Source organism: Pleurodeles waltl, chromosome 6 (genome assembly GCF_031143425.1).
Source record: "Pleurodeles waltl isolate 20211129_DDA chromosome 6, aPleWal1.hap1.20221129, whole genome shotgun sequence".
Taxonomy (NCBI): domain Eukaryota; kingdom Metazoa; phylum Chordata; class Amphibia; order Caudata; family Salamandridae; genus Pleurodeles; species Pleurodeles waltl.
Window position 1 is genome coordinate 1,434,683,831 of NC_090445.1, and position 20,950 is coordinate 1,434,704,780.

General features: G+C 46.4%; 1 protein-coding gene across 2 annotated transcripts in view; it reads left to right on the top strand.

The window, feature by feature from the left end:
* Positions 1-682: 682 nt before the first annotated feature.
* Positions 683-20,950, top strand: part of PAOX (polyamine oxidase) — a 283,185-nt gene continuing 262,917 nt past the window's right edge. The window contains exons 1-2 of one of the 2 annotated variants that reach the window (XM_069240820.1): positions 683-880; positions 9,969-10,134. In XM_069240820.1, coding sequence (XP_069096921.1) covers positions 827-880; positions 9,969-10,134 — 220 coding nt within the window. In that variant the 5' untranslated portion in view covers positions 683-826. Of the gene's footprint in view, positions 1,137-9,968; positions 10,135-20,950 lie in introns of both variants that reach the window. The other variant, XM_069240821.1, reaches the window with a different exon arrangement.

Consider the following 20,950-nt stretch of genomic DNA (forward strand, 5'->3'; position numbering starts at 1 on the left):
TGTCTCCAGCAGGCCACCATCCCTGTGAGTGCATTGACTCGCTATGGGGTCGCAAACTGCGACCCACCTCATTAATATTCATGAGGTGGGTCTTTGCGACCCCATAGCGAGTCGCAGAAGGTGTCTGAGACACCTTTCTGCATGCACGTTTGGGAGTTGCAATTTGCGCGTCGCTATGACGCGCAAATTGCAAGTCGCAATAGAATACTTACCTACATCTGGCCCTAAAATGCTACATGAAAAAATACAGAAACACATATTTGAGAAAATAGCTCTAACACTCAAAGGGAATGCATGTTTATACAAAACGTGAAATATTAAGAAGAGCACGATAACTAACTTGGACCTTAGCCTTGCTTAGATTCCTTGTTCAGAAAGCATCAGTGTTTTGCCATTAAAGTTAACGACATGAACATAAAGGTCAATAGAGTCCCGTTTCAAAGTCTATTTTTGATTGCTACCTGTTCTGAGATCAGGAGGGACCCGGCCTACTTTTAAGGCCACTGTTATCAGCAAGCTTATGGTTGGAAAAAACGGACATCTGTAAGCATGTTCCCCGCGAGTACACCAAATTCAAGCCCAGGACGTCGCTGCCCTTTTTATTTTTACCGGGAAGCAGAACAGAAACAGGACCACCGCCGTCCATAAGGGGCGTGGTTAATCAGAGCGTCCAATAAGCAGCTGTTGTGACGCTCACGAAACGGCTGGCTAGTTCACCGAGAGGAAGAAACAAACGAAGAACAACAGAGCTCAAGGCCGAGTTGAGGCGGGCCTGCGGCGGTGAGGGCAGACAGCAAAGGAGGCTTTCGCTCGTTCGTTTCCAGAAATGATTTCGGACTCGAGCGGAGCAAGGGAGTCTGAAGTTCACGTAGAACCAACGGTGAGAGCCTAGAGCGGGGCAAGGGGCTACGTCTAAAACGCAGAGTCCGGATGTTGGAGGAGGGCTGGGCGAAAAAGTGAAGCAAGTGACAGAAGATCCAGGAAGTTCAAAAGGGCAATAGTGCGTGTCGGAACCGGACTGGTACAATAGGAAAAGTAGTTGCGGGCAGACCAAGCACACGACTGTGGCAGAGAGGTGGGTCACGTTGTGCCAACGAGCAACACAGACTCTACTTATGAACGAGCCTTCACGAGTGGTAAGCGGAAAGCAGTTGCCAATATCAACAGGGCACAGAGAAGAGGTAGAGGAAGCTGAACACAGCTGTTTAGGGACTCCCGAGTTACTATGGGGGCGAGTTACCTGCGGATTAAGAATGCCTTTTTATTGGTACCTCGGTTAGGTCCGAGAAAACCTCGAGGCTGGCTCCTATCAGGGTACAGAAAGGACGGTTCTAGGTATTCTGGGCCTCCGGCACAAGGGGAATGTGAGAGGCCCATGAGACAATCAGGGCTATTTGTATCTCTGTAGGTACGACTGCTGCTTTATGCAGCCCCCTTTCAGCTTCAGCCCCTTCCTCCCAGTCACCCATAGGACCACTTATACCGTTCATAAAGGGCTGAAGGTGTGAGGTTTGCTCTGTAGGCTGAGGGCGTTAAAACTGCGGGCGCCTTAAACCGCGGGGCAGAGGGGAAAGGAGCCCTCATTGAGGAGAACGCTGCAGAATGTGTCTCCATCACATACGGCCATAGGATGGGGCACCTCACCCCTAGCCGTCGCCACACCATAGCATTGAGGCCCGGCAAAGGGCGGCACCCTCCGGAGGGCGCTATTTTCTCTCCGCTAGATGAGCAAGAGTTCCGCTGTACCATGGACTGGATTAAGGGCCAGGGGCCAGATGTAGCAAGGCATTAGCGCCTCGCAAACGGCGAAAAACGCCGTTTGCGAGGCGCTAATGCCTGTGCGCGATGCAGAAACACATTTTGCGAGTCGGAACCGACTCGCAAAATGTGTTTCCGACTTGCAAATAGGAAGGGGTGTTCCCTTCCTATTTGCAACTCGCACCGCGATGTAAGTTGATTTGTGACCGCAAAAGCGGTCACAAATCAACTCGCAGTTACCATCCACTTGAAGTGGATGGTAACTCATTCGCAAACGGGAAGGGGTCCCCATGGGACCCCTTCCCCTTTGTGAATGATCACAAAAATAATTTTTCAGAGCAGGCAGTGGTCCAATGGACCACTGCCTGCTCTGAAAAATACCGAAACAAAAGGTTTCGGTTTATTTTTCAAAGTGCAGCTCGTTTTCCTTTAAGGAAAACGGGTTGCACTTTGAAAAAAAAAAACTGCTTTATTGAAAAGCAGTCGCAAACATGGAGGTCTGCTGACGACAGCAGGCCTCCATGTTTGCGAGTGCCCATAGTCGGTATGGGGCCGCAATTTGCGACCCACCTCATTAATATTAATGAGGTGGGTCATTGCGACCCCATACCGACTCGCAGAAGGTGTCTGAGACACCTTTCTGCATGTGGTTTTGCGAGTTGCAATTTGCGAGTCTCTATGACTCGCAAATTGCAACTCGCAAAACCATACTTACCTACATCTGGCCCCAGATGTAGGAAGCCTTTTGCGCCTCGCAAACGGCTAAAAACACAGTTTGCGAGGCGCAAAAGGCTTAACGCGATGCACAACCTCAAATTGCGAGTCGGTACCGACTCGCAATTTGAGGCTGCGACTCGCAAATAGGAAGGGGTGTTCCCTTCCTATTTGCGACCGCATCGCCATGCAGACTTGGTTTGTGATCGCGAATGCGGTTGCAAACCAACTCGCAGTTACCATCCACTTGAAGTGCATGGTAACTCATTCGCAAAAGGGAAGGGGTCCCCATGGGACCCCTTCCCCTTTGTGAATGCCACTAAAAATATTTTTTCAGAGCAGGCAGTGGTCCTATGGACCACTGCCTGCTCTGAAAAAAACGAAACCAAATGATTTAGGAATTTTTCTGTTTTGCAGCTCATTTTCCTTTAGGGAAAACGGGCTGCAAAAAGAAAAGAAAAAAACTGCTTTATTAAAAAAGCAGTCACGGACATGGTGGTCTGCTGTCTCCAGCAGGCCACCATCCCTGTGAGTGCCTAGACTCGCTATGGGGACGCAAACTGTGACCCACCTCATAAATATTCTTGAGGTGGGGCTTTGCGACCCCATAGCGAGTCGCAGAAGGTGTCTGAGACACCATTCTGCATCTCGTATTGCGAGTTGCTATGGCTCGCAAATTGCAAGTCGCAATTTTCACCCTACCTACATCTGGCCCTGGGTGTACTAGTGCGTCGACCCCATGTGGGTGAGCTGAGTGCGGGACCCTGTGCAGGTGCCCACAATCTCCATGCCCAGTCCGGATGTTGTTTCTAGTACTTGAACATTGTCCAGCACTCGGCAATTCTAAGTTTGTAATATTATTCTTGGGTGAGCAAGTAGTTGCATTGGGTGAACCATGGTGAGTAAAATAACCATAAAGGAGTACTAGAATTAAGACAAAAATAAAGCTTAGACATCCATAGAGGATTGCTGTCATTGTATGCTACGTGTTAATGAATCTGCCATTGACTCACTTCCTGTTTTATGTAGGTAGTGAAGCACTTAAGAGTTTTTTTTTAGTGCTTTTGTTGGTGTCATAGTCTCCCAGGTGTCCTGCCCTTGACGTTACTGACGTAGTGTGCTTGGTGTGGCTGTTTCACAAAGGTGACCAACCTTCCCTGCCCGTTTCCTCTGAGTGCGTTTATCAAAATATGGTGAGGGATTCAGGTTTGTGTGCTGTTTTTCTTGAATGTGAGCGAAAGGTCATAGTTCCTCTGCATTCGCCACAAAACCCAGCTGCTTGTGCCAAAATCTTCGTGTGGTGAGGATTTCAAATTTTCACTATGGCGGGTTGTTTATTATCGTTTTCTTTTAAAGGGGTGGGGCTACACCCCCCATCTCCCCCCTCAGAGCGGCATGTGTGTTTGGCCGGCTGTCTCGGGCTGGCCAAACACACATGCACATTAAGCGCTCTCCAGCCTAGCAACACAGTGCCGGGCTGGAGAGAGCCTGCACAGGCTCTTAGTCTGCCTGGGAGCTCCCTGGTTGAGCGCTCCCAGCCAATCAGGACGCTGCTCTGAGCAGCGTCTGGATTGGCCGCAGTGCAAGCTGGGAACCTGTGCCTGCCTGCAGCAGAGGAGCGGCACAGCGGTGGGGAAGGTAAGTGTTTGTTTTGTATTTATTATTTATTCAACACATTTAAAGTTTATTCACCCCGCCTCCGCTCCTGGTGGCTTTCACAGTCTCTTCGTTGAGGCGTTGGTGTCAGCCAACCCTTTGCCCCCATGAGTAAAAGTGCAATCATACTTCTCCAGGAGGATTGCTGCAGCCCACTTTCCATTGTGCAACTGCTATTCAGCAATCTTGACTAGCACATATATCGTGGTGTGGGTACCATCTTCCCCCATTGTGTCTCCCTCCTGCTATAGGTACCTCCCTGCCTCAGTCCCCGTGTCGTGGGTTCCACGTATCTCTGAGCACTGCTTCATTGGCACCTGACAAACACTTTCTTCCACTAGCTGTAGACCTGTATTTATGAAGCCCTTGAGTTGTGTGTGTGTCCCGCAAAGTGACAACGTAAAGGCTTCAATAGGTTTTACAAGGCCATGCAAGGCCTGATTTGTGTGGTTTTGCCAAGAAATGTAGCACAGGGCAGCTGCTCGTGTTGCGTGACATTTTTCTCTGGGAGGCATTCCATGGGTGGTACATGGGTGCTCCCATGCATCAACTCATGGATTTTGGAACATTCCCAGATTTACTAAGATTTTTAGACCTAGGAATGTGTCAAAATGCTTTCCTTTCCGAAGATAGGCATAACAACGAGAAATATATTTCTTCTCGTTATTTCCTCTTTCCACCTGTGCTGCTTTCTGCATTATACATATAAAGAACAAAATGTCCCTAAGGATGTTTTGTTTTGGAAGGTGTCCCTTCTTGCACAAAAAAACAATCCTACAAGTAACGCAGTCACCTATAAACCAGAGTGTAACAGTGTTTGCGTTGGCACTAGGCTGTACACCGTGCGCCAACACAAGGGGAAAGCGGAAATACGTCATATCTTTGTAAATATGGAGCGTATCTGCTCTTTCCTTTTCACACAGGAGCACAGATTTGCTTGTTGCGTGAAAGTTCAGTAAGTGTGCCCTGTAGTTGCTACTTTTCCCTGAGTGTGGCTACCTTTTACTAGTTGTAAGTACACCACTTCCCCCAGTGCTGCTGCCACTTTAATTGTTTTTTAACCTTTTAGTGTGACTTCTGCAAATTGTTTGGTTGGAATGCCTTTCTTCACTAGATCATGGTGCTGCAGTTCTGTTCATGCAGTACATATGCCATAATACTAACTGCTATAATATAGGTACCACTAACTCTCCTCAGCTCTGTCCCGAGAATTCTTGTCACGGTCCTGCTCCCCTCCTTCAGGGTCTAAATACCATAGCACTACACATTCACATTCCCCTGGCTGTAGTTGCAGTGTTTGTCTCATTGTGACTCCTTCTCAAGGGTTAGGGCTCCTCGATCGGCAATGCTCCTGGTGGGTGACAACTTTATTCTGCATCTTTGCAGCTTAGTCCCCTTTACCTGCCCCCGGGTGTAAGTACTATCCTACTCATGAATATATACAAGAAAGTGTTTGTTTGGACAGAATAGTCTTCCACATGTTAATTGATGTGTACTCCTGCCCTGAATGCTCCAATGTACTGTTGTCTGGACCCCTAATGCTGTTTTTTGTTGTCATGGTCAAACACAGATCATGTGTGTGTGCGCACCAAGACTTATGCTTTTAAAAAAAAAAAAAGTTCTGCTGCTGTGTGCATGACTTAATCCTTGGCCTAAATCAGTTGGATGTAAAGTGCTGCTCAGTGCAGGAGGTTTGACGTGTGAAGAGCACAATACAGGTATAGAGCAGTGTGGGCAGTACGTGTGTGGTGAGCAAATGTATAGGAGGTGTGTGTACCTGTGAGGAGGTTTAGTGCTATGCGTGTACAGGGGTGTATGTGTACTTGCAAGAAGTACAATATTTGAAGGGTGAAGTGTTCTCCAGCATTTACATGCTGAATGTATGTGTTGGCATTGTGTCTACGTGCAAGTGACACACCATGCTGCAAATCACAAAGGCTGCTGTACGGAGTGTTGCATGCCTATTGAATAAATATGCTGAATGTATGTGTACCTGAGGTGGCAAAATGCTTGGATGTAACAGTACTGGTTAGTGTGTGCATACAGTGAGTGTAACTGTGCCTGCAATAGTACATTACAAGGAGGACATTGGGTTTCATTTTGGGAAGCCCAGACCTGTGTGGTGAAGACACGAGGAGTAAAGAAATCCCCCCCCCCCCCATCAGATTTGTTTTGATGCAGTCCTGTGAGCTCAGTGGAACACACTGGAGAAGAGAGAGAGCCTTCCGCCCCTGACACACACTTCAAAGGGTGATCCTTCATACAGAAGGGGTTGGAACACATCACAGGAAAGAGATTGGGCTGATAAGGGGGACCTTAAAAAGTAGTCCTGGGAGCCCAGGATTAATCTTTTGATGGACATATCACTGTGGCTGATTTACAGAGGTGAACCCAAGTCACTCTCATGGCCTGCGTTGTGGGTCTATCAACTTTGGAGTCTCTCCTGCTGTGACAGCCTTTAGAGTGGAAGAGTGTGCTTCAAGAGAACCAGAACCCCAACATTAAACACAAAAAGACCAAGACTCTAAATCACATTTGGTGTCTGGAAAAGGGATTATAAGGAGGGGAGGTTGAGCTAAAAATTTGTCATAAGCCAAGTAGCCAGACAGGCTGTGTTAAGAGAGGGAGGTGTGCAAGATTTCTGCCTGAATGCAGGACTGGGGTCCAAGGCCTACTAATCTCCCGGCTTGCTGAGGGGACATCGCTAGGGAAACCAAAACCGGGTATTACAGGAACTTTGTGGCTAACTTGGTTGTCCCATTGGCTGCTTTAATCTCTAAGAAGTAGTCCAGGAAGGTAAGATGATCTGCATTGTGTCAAAAAGCATTTAAGAAACTGAAGAAAGCACTAGGAACAGCACTGGCACTGAAAGCACCTGACTACAGTCAGCATTTTATTGTGCAGATGGATACCTCCTGACAAAAGAGGTGAATCAGTGTTAGCTCAACTGGATAACAAAGATAGAGAGCATCCAAGCACCTCTACAGCAGGAGATTACTACCTAGAGAGCTGAACTGGGCGGTTATGGAGAAGGAATGTTTCTGAAAGTGTGGACCTTGCATAAGTTTTGCTAATATTTGGTACTAAGTGTGTGGTACATACGGGTCATAAGCCACAGAAATAGTTGATGACTATGTAGGGAGAGGATCCCAGGTTGTTGAGATGGTCTATTTCTTTGCAAGGGTTTTATTTTGTAGTGGAGCACATAGCCTGATTGAGCGACTGGAATACTGACAGACTTTGCCACGGGTTTTACTGATCTGACCACCCAGCCTTTCCAGGGGAGGAGTTGGTTCGGGGTGTTTTGATACAGGAGGGTTGAGGCTGTTTACTCCTGATGTCTGAGGGCTCGACCTTCTGTGGATCCTGAAGAGCTAGGCCAAGTACCCCATCTGCACTTGACTCTCAGTGGTAGTTATGATTGAGCATTCCAAGGCCCCCTTTGGCTGGGTGGGGAAAGGTGGTTGGTTAGGGGAGATACAAGTTAGTGAACTCACAACTCCTAAATCAAAGAGCCCTCAACAGTGTCAATAAGTCAATGTCAAGTCAAATACTTATTTTTTTACAATGAAAATAATATTTATTTTCTTCTTTATGCATGGAAAGCAGTTTACGACGTATATAGGCAATAACACATTTTCTGTTAAGGTGGGAGTGCTGTAGTGTTTTGTCAGCAAATCACTGTCCTACCCGCTCTTCGTAATGTGGTAGGGGTTATTCCCCATTCCCTGGTGATCGCATCCAGGGAATGCTCCCTAGCAGGCTTCAAGAGTCCACGAAGACACTTAGCAAAATAGTCCAGTCTCTTGGCGCTGCAGCACCAGTAGCAGCAAGCTCCCAGGGGCCCAATAGGCCTATAACCAGCCTCACCTGCTCTAGAAGCGAGGAAGCTTGCAGTGTCTCATCAAGTGCCCTGACTGCAGGCCCTTACAATGCTTTGGTCCTGCTCGGAGAGTCGGCCACATGTGGGAGGTGAAGCAGCTCCCTGCACAAAGGCTCCTTATAGCAACTTTGTGTCTGCAGTCCATCCCGGCATATGGGGTTGCCATAACACTACTTGCCAAGGTGTCAGCTGTTGCCACATGATAGTCTTTACCACTGCAGCCTCTCCTTGCATATGGGGTCGCTGCTAAGCTCTGCCCCAGCTTTGGCCCACGTATCCAGCAATAACTTTGACAGTGGCCCCTCATGGCATACGGGGTTGCCGCAACAGTCACCGCACAGGCTTCACTTGCCCTGCATGGTATTCCACTCAAGGCCGTTGTCGCTACTGGCATACATACGGCTGTCCTTCACAGGGCGCACTGGTCTTAACAAGCAGGCAGGTGCTGTTGCTCCTGCCACTTAGAGCAGGTGGGCTTGGTTGACCAGCAGGCCTTAGCCCCCTTGTCTTGGCTACAGGTGGATGTCTTGCAGAACTTGCCCCTCCTCACACAGCCTGTCTCGCTGCTTGGCAGATGACAAATTGTGGGGTTTAAGCCTCCCCTTTTTATAGTCCATTTCCAGAACCCAGATGTGATTTAGGGTTTGAGTTTTTGAATTTTTATGTCAGGCGTTCTGCTTCTTTTGAAGTACACCCTTCTTCTCCTCCTTTTCAAAAAGCTGTTTGTCACAGCAGGAGTGTCTCTAGAGCTGAAAGTCCCACATCACAAGCCATGGGACTTGCTAGAGTTTATAGCTGGATTTTAGCCACAGCGACACATGCAGCAAAAGGTTAATCCCATGCTCCTGGTCCTATGGTTTAATTGCCTTATTTGCCCCATCTCCATCTGCAGATATATCCAGACCCCTTCCTTGTGTTCTCTCGCTGAATTAAAGAGCACCCTTTGAAGTATACAGGGGAGTCTCTTACTCCCTTCCCTAGTGTGTCCCTCCCAGTTCAACAGGAATGCAGCAAGACGCAAACCTGTCTCAGTGAATTGCTCTACTCCTCATGTCTTCACCAGTCAGGTCTGTGCTTCCCAAAATGGAGCTCAGTGTCCTCCATGTAATATCCCATTACAGACACTTGCACTACCTGTATGCACACAGCACAAACACTAACCAGTGCTGCTACAGCCATGCTTTGTTCAGCATGCACATTCCACATATGTTCAGCATGCACATTCAGTCTGTGCGCATTCCTCAGTAATGTATGCATTCTGTATATTTTCATAGTGTGCCATTTGCAAACACGCATTCATCATGCGCGGGCTGCATAAACACTTAACCCTTCCTATTTTGTACTTCTCCCAAGTGCATATACACCCAGTACATGGATTCACGGCACAGTACTACATCCCTCATGTAAAGTACTCCTCGCAGGTATACATACACCCACTACATTTACTCACCATGCATGTGCTGCACAGCACTACTCTATACCTGTATTGTACCCTTCCCAGGGACACCCTCAACCAGTGCAGTCAACCCTCCTGTACTGCGCAGCACTTTACATCCACCCAGTGTAGACCAAGGGGTTAGTTAAGCAAATAGCGGAACTTTAAAAAAGGTGAGTGAGCTGGTAGGCCTATCTCCAGGGAGACAGGTTACAAATGACCTGTTGTCTCCCAATGATCACTAAACGATGTGCTGCCACCACCACTCTTGTGCTTGGAGGCAGTAGCGCTTTGGGCATCCCTCCCAGTCCAACAGGCCTGCAATCCATGAGAAAGGCTTATGTCATGGCACTCATGCATGATTTGTGTGTGTCTGTGACAAAAACAGCATTAGCGATCCAGACAAAATGTACAGTTAGGGAAGGGTTACGCATCCATTACTATGCAGAACCCCATGTATGCACATCAGGTTCTATGTGCAGTGAATAATCTTTTAACCACTGTTGATACTGTCCATTCCAGGTTACATCAATGGATCTGCCAAAGCCTGAACCAGTTATTGTCATTATTGGCTGTGGGATTTCGGGGATCGGTGCTGCAGAGCGTCTCTACAGGCACGGTTTAAGAAATGTGAAGATCTTGGAGGCAAGTCATCGGCCTGGTGGCAGGATCTGGAGTACACAGTTCGGTGAGGCAATTTACTCCATATATTCAGAATAATCAGGTTTGTGCAAAAGGAAACTAAAGGCTATAGCAAAAGAAAAAACATTTTAAAGGAAAACATTTATCTTTCCACTTCATTTAGGAAGAACTAGCAATTTCATTTATAATTTGATAGTTCCCCATGTAGTAAGATTAAACACATGAACAATACAAACCTATAAGAGAACATCAAGAACTTTAACACAGTGATAAAATCATGAGTATCCACAAAGTGGTTTATTCTAACCAATGTAAATCATAGCAAAATAAAACCCAAATGAATGTATCCTAAAATAACAAAAACCCACCTGCTGCCCTTAGTCCCCTCGTGGTAGAAGTTGGTAGCCTCTGTGGTGATAAAGGGCCTTTCTAGCAGTTGGTGCTGAGGGCTATCTTACTCGACTGACAGTTGGGTTAGTGACAAGGATTTGACATTTAGTCAATATAAGGCGGTATTCTGTTGTTTTCTATGGTCTCATTTCATCTGCTTTTTAATTTTTGGAGTACTTTTTATTTATTTTCTACTTTATGAAACACACATTCATACCAAATACACATTAAAGCATTGCATTATTGAGGACAGTTTGGATCAGATTATTCATATACATAGTGAGCAACCAATACCTCTGGACACCCATTCCTGATGAGTTTGCTGGAAAGACAGGGCTCCAGGTGCACCATCACTCGGTAGGAGTTTCAACAGCTTAGAGAGTTGAAGGCATGTGTACATTAAAGGTATGAAGTAAACAATAACTCCTTCATACTCCCCACATTTTCATCTGTTTTCAAGGGCAGCCCACATTTTCATGTGTCTTTTGCTCCGCTGTCATCCATTGCCCAGGCCCACGTGACACCTCATTGTTGTATAGCAAAGTGGCTTTCCCTATTCACTTGCATTATATTGCTTCACAGTCCTCACTCCCAGGGAGAAAGCTATGATCTTGTTTCTGGGTAGATCATTGTCATTAGGCATGTCAGAGATGTTCATTTGTGGTGTCCGTGGGGTCTTGGTGGCCAATATAGTATAGGGTTAATTTTCCATTTCCTTCTCTTATGTCTGGTTAACTGTACACTTCCAGTTTGGCAGTGTTAAAATCAGGACTATTTTGTATAGCCTGCTACTTTTATAGTAAGTCTTATGTAAAACTTTCCGCTGGGTGATGCATAAGCCTGCTCTATTTATCACATCTATTACATACGAGGACAGCTTCCCAATCTGTGTTTTCAAAGGGTCCATCATCTCTTTCTCATGAGTTTGTAGTAGGGCGTAAACCACTGTGTGTATTATTTAAGGCTTTGTGTTTCCTCCATAGTTCCCATGTTCAGGTTCTCTTTCTCTGAGAGAATCCTGCAACCCAGGGCAGCTTCTAATAAAGTAGAACAGTCTGAGACATGTCCCTAGAGCATACCTTGGATGCAGTATTTAAATATCTGAGTGTTGAACAATTAATATTTGTCCTGGTTCTGTCTAAACGTCTGTAGTGCCCCTTCACCAAATACATTCCCTGTTTTGAAGACGTGGTAGCATCCCATCTGCATAGGCCCATACAGACTGGATATTCCTCCTAGAACTGTATCCGCCTGTTGGGCAGTCTCCTTCATGATTCTTGTGACGTTACTCCATCTGTACACAACCACCCTTGTGGTCACTCAAGTGTGCTCATCCGTTCATGTGAGTAATGCATCTACATTACTTATTGCCTAAGTGATGGCCTGCATGGCTTAGCAGTCTACATGCATTGAGAGGTTATATCTGGGAAAAAATACCCCGTCATTAACAAGCATTGGCAAAGGAAGTAGGTTTCACCTACACTTTGTGTGTGTGTGTGTGTATATATATATATATATATATATATATATGTATGTGTGTGTGCATATTACAGAGCAGTTGAGCTGGTGTGCAATGTGAATGTGTGTGTGTGTTGTATGTGTATATATATATATATATATATATATATAGTGCTATGGCATGGACAATGACAGAGGCAATAGATTTTGCATAGGTGGAACCTATTGGCTTTGTCAATTTTCTTCTTTTTATTTTTTTTATTTTATTTTTATTAACATGGTGCACTGTAGTTGAGGTGCAGTGTAACCTGGCTTAAAGTTAAAAAGGCATTTTAGTTTAAGCCATGTTGTATAACACCTTAACTGTGCAACATGTAAAAAAGTTGGCATTGAATTTCCCCCTAAAATCTATGGGGAAAAAAAATTGCAATCCCCATCTGTAATATATACTTTGTTTCAGTGCATGTGTATAGCACACTCTGTCCTATATCTGCTTTAGCAACTAACCCCAGAAAGATAGTTTACATTATTAATCAATTAAGATTAGTTGATTGCATGGAAACAGCCTTTAAACAGGGATGTGGAATTCCTATCACCTGACGCCCGGGACATATTGTTTGGGGTGAAGGGCAACACGTTTTTGTTTATTTTGTCCTTGGGACCAGTAGGACCAACCCCCTGCAGCACAAACCCTTTGGCTGCCAGTTTACAAAGAGGATAACTGAAGTGGAGGTAATGTGTGTCGATATGTTAATGCTATTCGAATGTGTATTTATGGTTCATTAATGAAAGCCTTCATTATTAGGGTGAGCGCTGTAAATACACATTTTAAGCTTACACTGCACTACTGTGAGTGGTTCCAGTTTTTAAAAAAATGTACACAAGTTTGAAAAGTTTAACAATATGAGGCTAAGTATAATACTCCCAGAATGCTCTCTGATTAGATGCAAATTTATGCAGAAGGTTGTAATCAAGAGTGAATAAAATGTTCAGAAAAAAAATGCAAGTAGAAAAAAAAAAAAAAAAGCTTTGCTACACTGACATTTTAGGTGCTTTTTCTTTGAAGCGTCAGTTAGTAAAATGTGTTGATGCATGCTAGTAGTTCAAAAAAATATTCCTACTGAAAAACCAATGTAACTGTTTTCAACAAGATTATGGGAAGCATGAAAATAAACAAGCACTGGCAAAGCCAGCCCATCTGACATTTTTTGTGAGTCTTTTGGTTTCATCAATGCATGTCTTGTTTTGACATGACTTTGTAAGGGAGCTGCCAGGCCCTCACCATTGTAACAAATGCTGGCAAATAGAAAAAAAAAGGTTTTGGTCTCAAAAAGCACACACTGCCTCCAGTGGTGTAACAAAGACCTGCAGTCCCCTCGAGGTGGGGGGGGGGGGCCTCAGCCCAGCACCGGCCCTCAGTGGGTCTGGAGGGAGCCCTCCATGTTCTTTGCAGGGGGCCCCCCCTCCAGTTTTGTTACACCACAGATTGCCGCAGTAGTTCCTGGCACTGAACAAAACTACTTTGTGTTCCAGTATGCTCCTTGTGGAAGAGCGGAATGTGATCACTCACAGTAAAGCCAGCAGATAGAGAGAGAAATAGAAGGTTAATAAAAACAAAATGTCTTTGTTAATGCCGGACCTAATTAGGGACCCAATTCTTAAAGTCTCAAAAGTGCACCTATACTTCTTTGAATTAGTGGCTTTCATGAATTCACAAGAGCTTACTTACAGAAGTAGACCAGAAAATTGTACTACAAATATACATGTGTAGATTTGAGCATGTGAAAATCTCTTGAGCGTTTACAAGTTCACTTTCCTCCAACCACTTTTTTCCCCTACCCTGGAAGAATTTCCACTTCTGCCATTGTCAGGAGTACATTTCCAACCTTTCTCATAATGGGAAAAGATTGGTGAAAATTGTTAAAACGTGCAAGTTAGTAGGTTTGCAGACTCAAAAGCATCTCAGTCCTAGACCTATTGCTTACTGCTTCCTCCAGCCCCAGTATGTAGATCGATGGAAAGGTGGCAACATATGGAAGTTGCTATAGTAGGGACTGAAATTGCAAGTATTCAAGCTGCACTATAGTAGTTGCCCTGGCATAATCAGAGAGGCTATTATCGGAGCTCTTACATAATGAGATTGCTGCCATAATTTGTGGCCACGCTGCATGGCGCCAAAGGGACAAGTAGATTTTATTAATTTTTTTTTTTTAATACAGGACAAGTAGATTTAAGAAGCAACCTGTCCCATGGACAAGTATGTAGTTTATTAAATTCCACACCCCTGAGTGATGCAAGATGGAAACCAGCCCTGGAAGCAGCACTCGTAGAGTTTTCCAGCTCCCTAGTATGATGCCTGATTCACTCATTTAGTTTTTCTGCTTTGCATTCTGGGACTTGTAGTTTTATTTTTCTAACTTGATATAAGCTGTGAATACAAAACAGAAACCTTACTAGATGAACTACACACGTTTGAATCTGTGAGCTGTGTGCATGTTTTTATAAAACTAACCTTGAGGAGAGCTTACAATTGATTACGCTGTGCTATGGTAAATATTTTATAACTAATATTTCAGTTCAAGGCTAACTGAGGATCCTTAATACCATGTGGATGGCTCTCATTAATTGTGTGAAAAATCATGGGCATTTTGTTTGTGTCCCCAGACTGCAGTCAAGGGACAATAATCCAGTAAGCGTGCATTCTTGGAGTACAATTATTTATTCATTGCCCTGTGGGCAATGTCGCCTGTACCAACTGCCAAGTAAATGTTTTGCACCTAGGAGTAGTTTGTGTTTTAAGGGCCTTGTTTATAAAAAAAAAAAAAAAAATTCCAGTAGGCCTACTAGCCCTTTAGTTATATGCAGGGTCACTGGCATTACGTGGCAGAAAGGACCAAAATATGTGTCAGGGTTGACCAATTAATGTGTCAAAGTCCAGCTATGCATTTGCAATGCAATAGCTCAACTCAAGTAATCGCAAAACCTGTTGCATTGCAAATTCTTTTCTTTTTTTAAAGCCTCCGTGCTAAAGAAATTGAAATTCTAGTGTGAGCCCCAGAGAGCAGTAAAGCTAGGCAGCGCCAGTGATTCACATTTATTTAAAATTAGCTTTTAAAATGCTGGAAATAAAAAATACACACTGCCTTCACAAGCTGTGAAAGAACTTTTGAAGCCTCACGTTGGATTAACTCTCTCTTCCTCCCCCTTTGAGCTGGCCAGAAGGAACAGCATCCGCCCCCTTCCCGAGATAACCTCTCCTTTTCCTCTGGTGGAGTTTGTGATAAACACACGCACTCTATGGAGTGGGGGACAAAAGTGGGGAAAAAAAGTACCTCTGAATTGCGCACGGCCAGTGGAAGTACCCAACTGGCAGACACCGACTGCCAACCGGAAAGGGTACTTCGTCCAAGCACCAGGGAGAAGCCAACGGCAAGGACAGAGGAGACGAAGTTCTTGCTAATGATGTCAGAAGCAAGACAAGGAGAGTGACTGGTGAAGCCCACAAATGGTAAGTAATGTGTTGCCTGTGGGCAGGCAATTTTTTTTTTTTTAAACTAAAGACTTTGCAAGCACTGGGCAGTCGAAACCTTAAAAGGAGGAGTTTAGAGGCCATGTAGTACAGCTGTTTATTAGGGAGTATAGTGCAGTAATTACAAACTGATCTGTAAAGCTTAGTTTAAAAAAATGCACAGGGATCAACTGTCCCACAGAAAGGAAACTATCTCAGCCTGAAGCATTTGGAAGACAGGTATATCTGACAAGACAAGGCTGTTTCTTAGAATGTGTTACATTTTAGGTTATGTTGTCCTTCATTGGATCAATTTGCTTTATTGTTGTTTCAGACCAGCAGATACAAAGATATAAAACTTGCATGTGTTTACAAATGATAGTAGAGTATCTAACCCCACCAACTCAAACAGCTTTGGATATAATTACGGGAGACTGCCCAACACTGTTTTATGTCTAGTGCAGCAGTTGTTTAAAAGTTCCCTTGTGCACTGTCGCCATCCCAGTATGTTATCCTTTTAATTATGGCAGTCCATCTTAGGAGTGACACCAGCAGCTTCCGCTATCTTTATACATCACGTCTGAATCTTTGTTGTGATCTAAGAACACTTGCCTGTCTCTGGTCACTTCTAGTCCCAAATATTTAAATATGTCTGCGGTTTTCTGTGTGCCCTGCGTATGGAGCTTCTCTACACTCCACTCACATATCCTGAAGACAGTGGATTTGACCCAGTTGATCTGATACCCCAAGTATTGATCAAAAACCCAGAAAATAGAAAGCGGCTCTGAAATCAACTAGAGAGGTTTTGCTATATATAAAAACAATATTATTGGCGTAATGAGCGAAGTTCGCTTTATGTCTGTGTCTGTGGACACCTTCATTCCTAGTTTCTCAGCTCTACCGTTGTGCTTCTGTTTCCCCTGAACCGCATCAGAAGTCTGCGTGCTTTGTCACCGACTTCATGTAGTATTTCTAGTATGTTATTGCTTTATTGGTAACCTAATTTTATATACTCCACAGGCCGATTTCAGTGTCTGATCTCTCCTTCAGTAAGGGCGCTGCTAATGAGGCTTTGTTTCTTCTATGTGTTCTCTAGGATCAGGATCGTGGAATTTATTAAAATGTCTACATGTCTGGGACCTGGCCAAGCACGCTAGCCAGCAGAATGCATTCCTAGTGAGCTCCCGCTATCCCGGCCTGATCCTGGGGTGCCTGGGACAACAGGAGCCCTTCCTCAGCAAGGGAAGGTGCCCTGGGCACATCGTCATGCCATACCCCTGTCTCGGGGTAACGGATCCCTGCATTTTGGGCCGCCTGGGTCACCCTGTCTCGGGCCGTGAGGAGTGCGGCCAGGCAGCACGAGGAAGCGGAGGAGGAGGAGGTGGCGGCAGCAGCTCGGCTGCCTCTGTCGGGCTTCCTGCACTTTGTCTCCTGTGTGCTGGCGGTCGGACGGCCCTGTAAAATGGTGTTGCAGGCCTGCTGGCCCATTGATGTGTGTGGCTCCGCCGCTAGGGCTGGCATGGCTCAGTGCGGCCTGCTGAGTGCTCGAGGAGGGACCTGGCTTACGTGGTCACGTGCCGGTGGACAGCCCGGGCGCCAGCCCAGAAAGACTGTGGAAAGAATGGGCAGTGGGCAGAGGACCAGTCGAGTGGGGGGGGCTGTGAGAAGCAGCCAAATGAATTGAGGGGCAGCCCGGAGGAGGAAGGCTGTGGCTTCGCACATGGAGAGCTGGCTTATTGATGCATGGTCCAGGGCCTAGTCTAGGGCCCAGCGAGTGAAGAGGCACTGGGCTTGCTGTGTGGAACTTTTTGGGAGCACCCGGATTGCCTGAGTTTGCGGCTGCCTGCGAGGAGGCGGGAACATAACTGCGCCCGCGGCTGAGTGTGTTGCGAAACCAGGTGACCGATGTCAACTGCCCGAGTGATGTGCAACTCCAGGTACTTTTACTCCTTCTCTGGGTCACTCGAGGCGGTGATGCTGCTTGGTTTCTGGTTGGCTGCGAGATGGGGTGACACCGGCAGACGGCGACGTCACAGGGGAACTCTATGGAACAATACACCACGCCGGTGCCTCTGCCACAATGCCAGACTCAACTAGGGGGGCATGGCGATGTTCTGAGCACGCCAGTGACTGCTGAGGAGCCATCGCGAGCTGAGCTCCTTTCAGCTGTACAGGATTCCAGGGTGGCCCTCGAAGGGAAGATAGAAACGGTGGTGGTCCACCTCCTTCGGGCGGACCGCCGAAAGGTCTCTGATAAGGTCAAGTTGGCAGAGGGCTCCATTGTGGAGCTGCAGACGGAGGTGGGTGCTCCGCAAAAACAGATGGTGCAGTTCAATTCCACAGTCGGAAGGCTGGAGGACGCAGCATGCAAGTCCCTTTGTGGAGAGTTGGATTAAGGACGTTGTGCAGCTGGTTGGGATGTCCAGGGTGTTTGTGGTGGAGCGTGCTCACAGGGCACTGGTGGCGCCTCCTAGGGCTATCATTGCCCATCTTTTGAATTATAAGGACAGAGACTGTATCTTGCAGACGGACCGTGAATGTGACAGGGCGGTTTTTGAGAACTGTAAAATTTCCATTTATCCTGACTATACAAACCAGGTTCACACCTCTAGAAAGGGGGTTTCTGGAGGTGAAAGCCAGGCTCTGTACCATGAACATCAGATTTATGTTGTTGTATCCGGCACGCCCGAAGGTGCTCTCCGGGGGCAAGTCCCACTTTTTTGAACATCCAGAGGAGGTTTGGAGATGGCTGAAGATGTGAGACAAAGTCACTCCTGACAGATCAGAGAGGACCGGCCTAGCAGTTCATCGTGCCTCTGGTGTGGACGTCTCAGATTTGAGGACTTGCTGGAGATCCAGGTGGAGTGCACTGCGGCACAGTTGGTAGATATCTATACTGATCATAGAATAGAGATTCAACAGAATGGGAGAATGGCGGTGGTGACTCCTGGACTGGCTGATGGATCAAGAGGGGTGCTGGAACAGGGGGTGTAAAAGATCCCTGCAGAGGCTTGACTTTGATGCTTGTATCTGAAGGCTGTTGCCGCACCCTCTTTTTTGGGGGGCCTGTGTCTATGCAGGAGGTGCTGTGCTGCATGGTGGGGGTGTTTTGGGATGAAGGTCAAGTTTCTGATTGGGCACTATTTGAATTTGTATTGTACAAGGGAGGGTGGGGGGGACAACAAGGTCACTGATTTATGTTGGGTAGGTATTCAGGTACAAGTATATTGCGTACGGGGTGGGGGTAGTTACTCCACGGTTGTGGTAGGACCTAGTAAATAGGGAGTTGGGGATTAGGCTGTAGTCCTGGCAGCATTTACAAATATGGATCTACAGTATGGTTTGATGTGTTTGTTCTACTATTCATCTGGGTTGGGCAATGGGTTATCTGGTTGGTCAGGTTTGCAAATGTTTGAAGTTCACAACAGCAGTGCATGTATCTATGTGAGAGGTGAAATAGGCACTCACCTTGCCTTATCTCTTCAGGAGGGAGATGAGGGGTTGAGGACCAGATGGACGGATGGTAACAAAACCTTGGTATGGGCGAACAGATTAACATGCTGACATGGCATGTCAGGGCTAAAGAGTTACACTACACGTGACAGGGTGCATTGCTTCCTAAGGAATCGCACATGACTGAGGAAAAAATGCAAAAACTAGCTAAGAAATGGCAGGGTCAAATGTTCTCTTCTTAGCAAGGGGTGTGACAATATGGGTAGCCCGGGGGATCCCTTTTACCCAGGCTCTCAGTGAAGTGGATGTTGAGGAGAGAGATGTACTCGTACAGGGCACCTTGGACGGGGCGCCCATCACTTTTATCAACGCTTAAGCACCCAATATTGATGTTCACTCCTTCTATGATAGTATAGCTGATATTTTGGGGGATGTGGGTGGATGCGTCTATTATATGGGCAGGTGATTACAATGGTATTTTGGATGGTGAGAAGGATCGTCTCCAGCCTAAGTTTGGGACTAAATCGTTGATGGCGAGATCTCTTGTGGATGTAATGCACAATTTAGGGCTATGGGATGGATGGAGGGAACTACACACGGAGGGTAGGGAGTACACCTGTTATTCTAAGACACACAATACGCATAGTCGGCTAGATCGGTTTCTTCTGGGTGGACTGAACTGCTCACAGATGCTGGACATTAAGCATCTGTGTAGGTTTCTCTCTGATCATGCACCGGTGTTGATGCAGCTGCAATGAGGAGCCGATAATACTAGGTTAAAATGAAGTTGCCGCATGTCTATGGATTTTCTGACTGATGCTGGGTGTCGTGATAAGGTGGCGGTTGCCATTGAAGGTTATATGGACTTGAATTGGAACACGCCTAATTCTAGGTGCACGGAGTGGGAGGCCCTGAAGGCTGTAGTGAGAGGGGTCTGCATAGGCACTGCTTGTGGGGTGCGTAAACAAATGGAACAAGAACTTACTGACTGGGAGGATAAGTTGATGTTTCTGCAGCACCAGACGCCAACAACAAGGGAGGCTGAAAGGGAGCAACTCCGGTTGTATAAGACAGTTAACAGCTGCTGGGACACACTAAATAAGGTAACACTTAGAGCATATAGACAGCTCCTACATAAGGATAAATCTTGCAAATTATTGGCGTGGATTGTAAAACAGGAAGTGGAGTTGCCCCCCCCCCCCCCCCAATCTTGCTTATTAGGAATGCCAAAGGTGAGACGATTACCAATCGTAAGAATATCCTTCAGGTGTTAGTGGATCATCTGCAGAGAGTATCAAGGGCTTGTGCCCCAGTCCCAGATGACGACGATTTAGGGGAGTTCTTTCAGTGGATGCAGCTTCCGCAGTTGGAACTGGAGTGTATGGAGGCTGTGAAGGCTGCGATAACTGGAGGAAGTGAGTGAGGCGGTGGAAGCATTGACAAAATCTAGGTCTCCTGTGAGAGACGGGTTCCCGATCGAGATGTATCAAAAGTTTTCCTTTCTTCGAGAGAAGTTGTTGGCAGTATTTGAGGAGGCCCGGCAGCGGGGTATATTGCCAGAAGCCATGTGCCAAGGCATTGTGTGTTTTATGTTTAGGAGGAGGGATCACTGGGATCCCCCCCAGGCTTATCACCCGCTTACTATGCTGAACAGCGATGTAAAGATCCTGTGCAAGATATTGGCTACTCGGCTTCGTGCGGTGATCCGGAGCTTGGAGCGTGATCAATTCGGTTTTTTTTCCTTGTCGTAGTACGACCTATAATTTGCGTCCCTTGGCACATGTGCTGCATGAAACTGAGGTTGAGGAGGACATACTGGTGCTAGTGTCATTGCACCTGGAGAAGGCCTTTGACACCGTGGAGTGGGGCTACCTTCTGGCAGTGCTGTGGGGCATGGGGTTTGGCCCACAATTTTGTGCGTGGGTGAGACTGCTGTAAACTGCACCTTCTGCGTGTTTTTGGGTTGGAGGAGAGCTCTCGTAATCCTCATTGATTGGCGGGGGAACCAGGCAGGGATGTCCACTTTGCAGCTCCTTTCGCCTTGGCTGTGGAA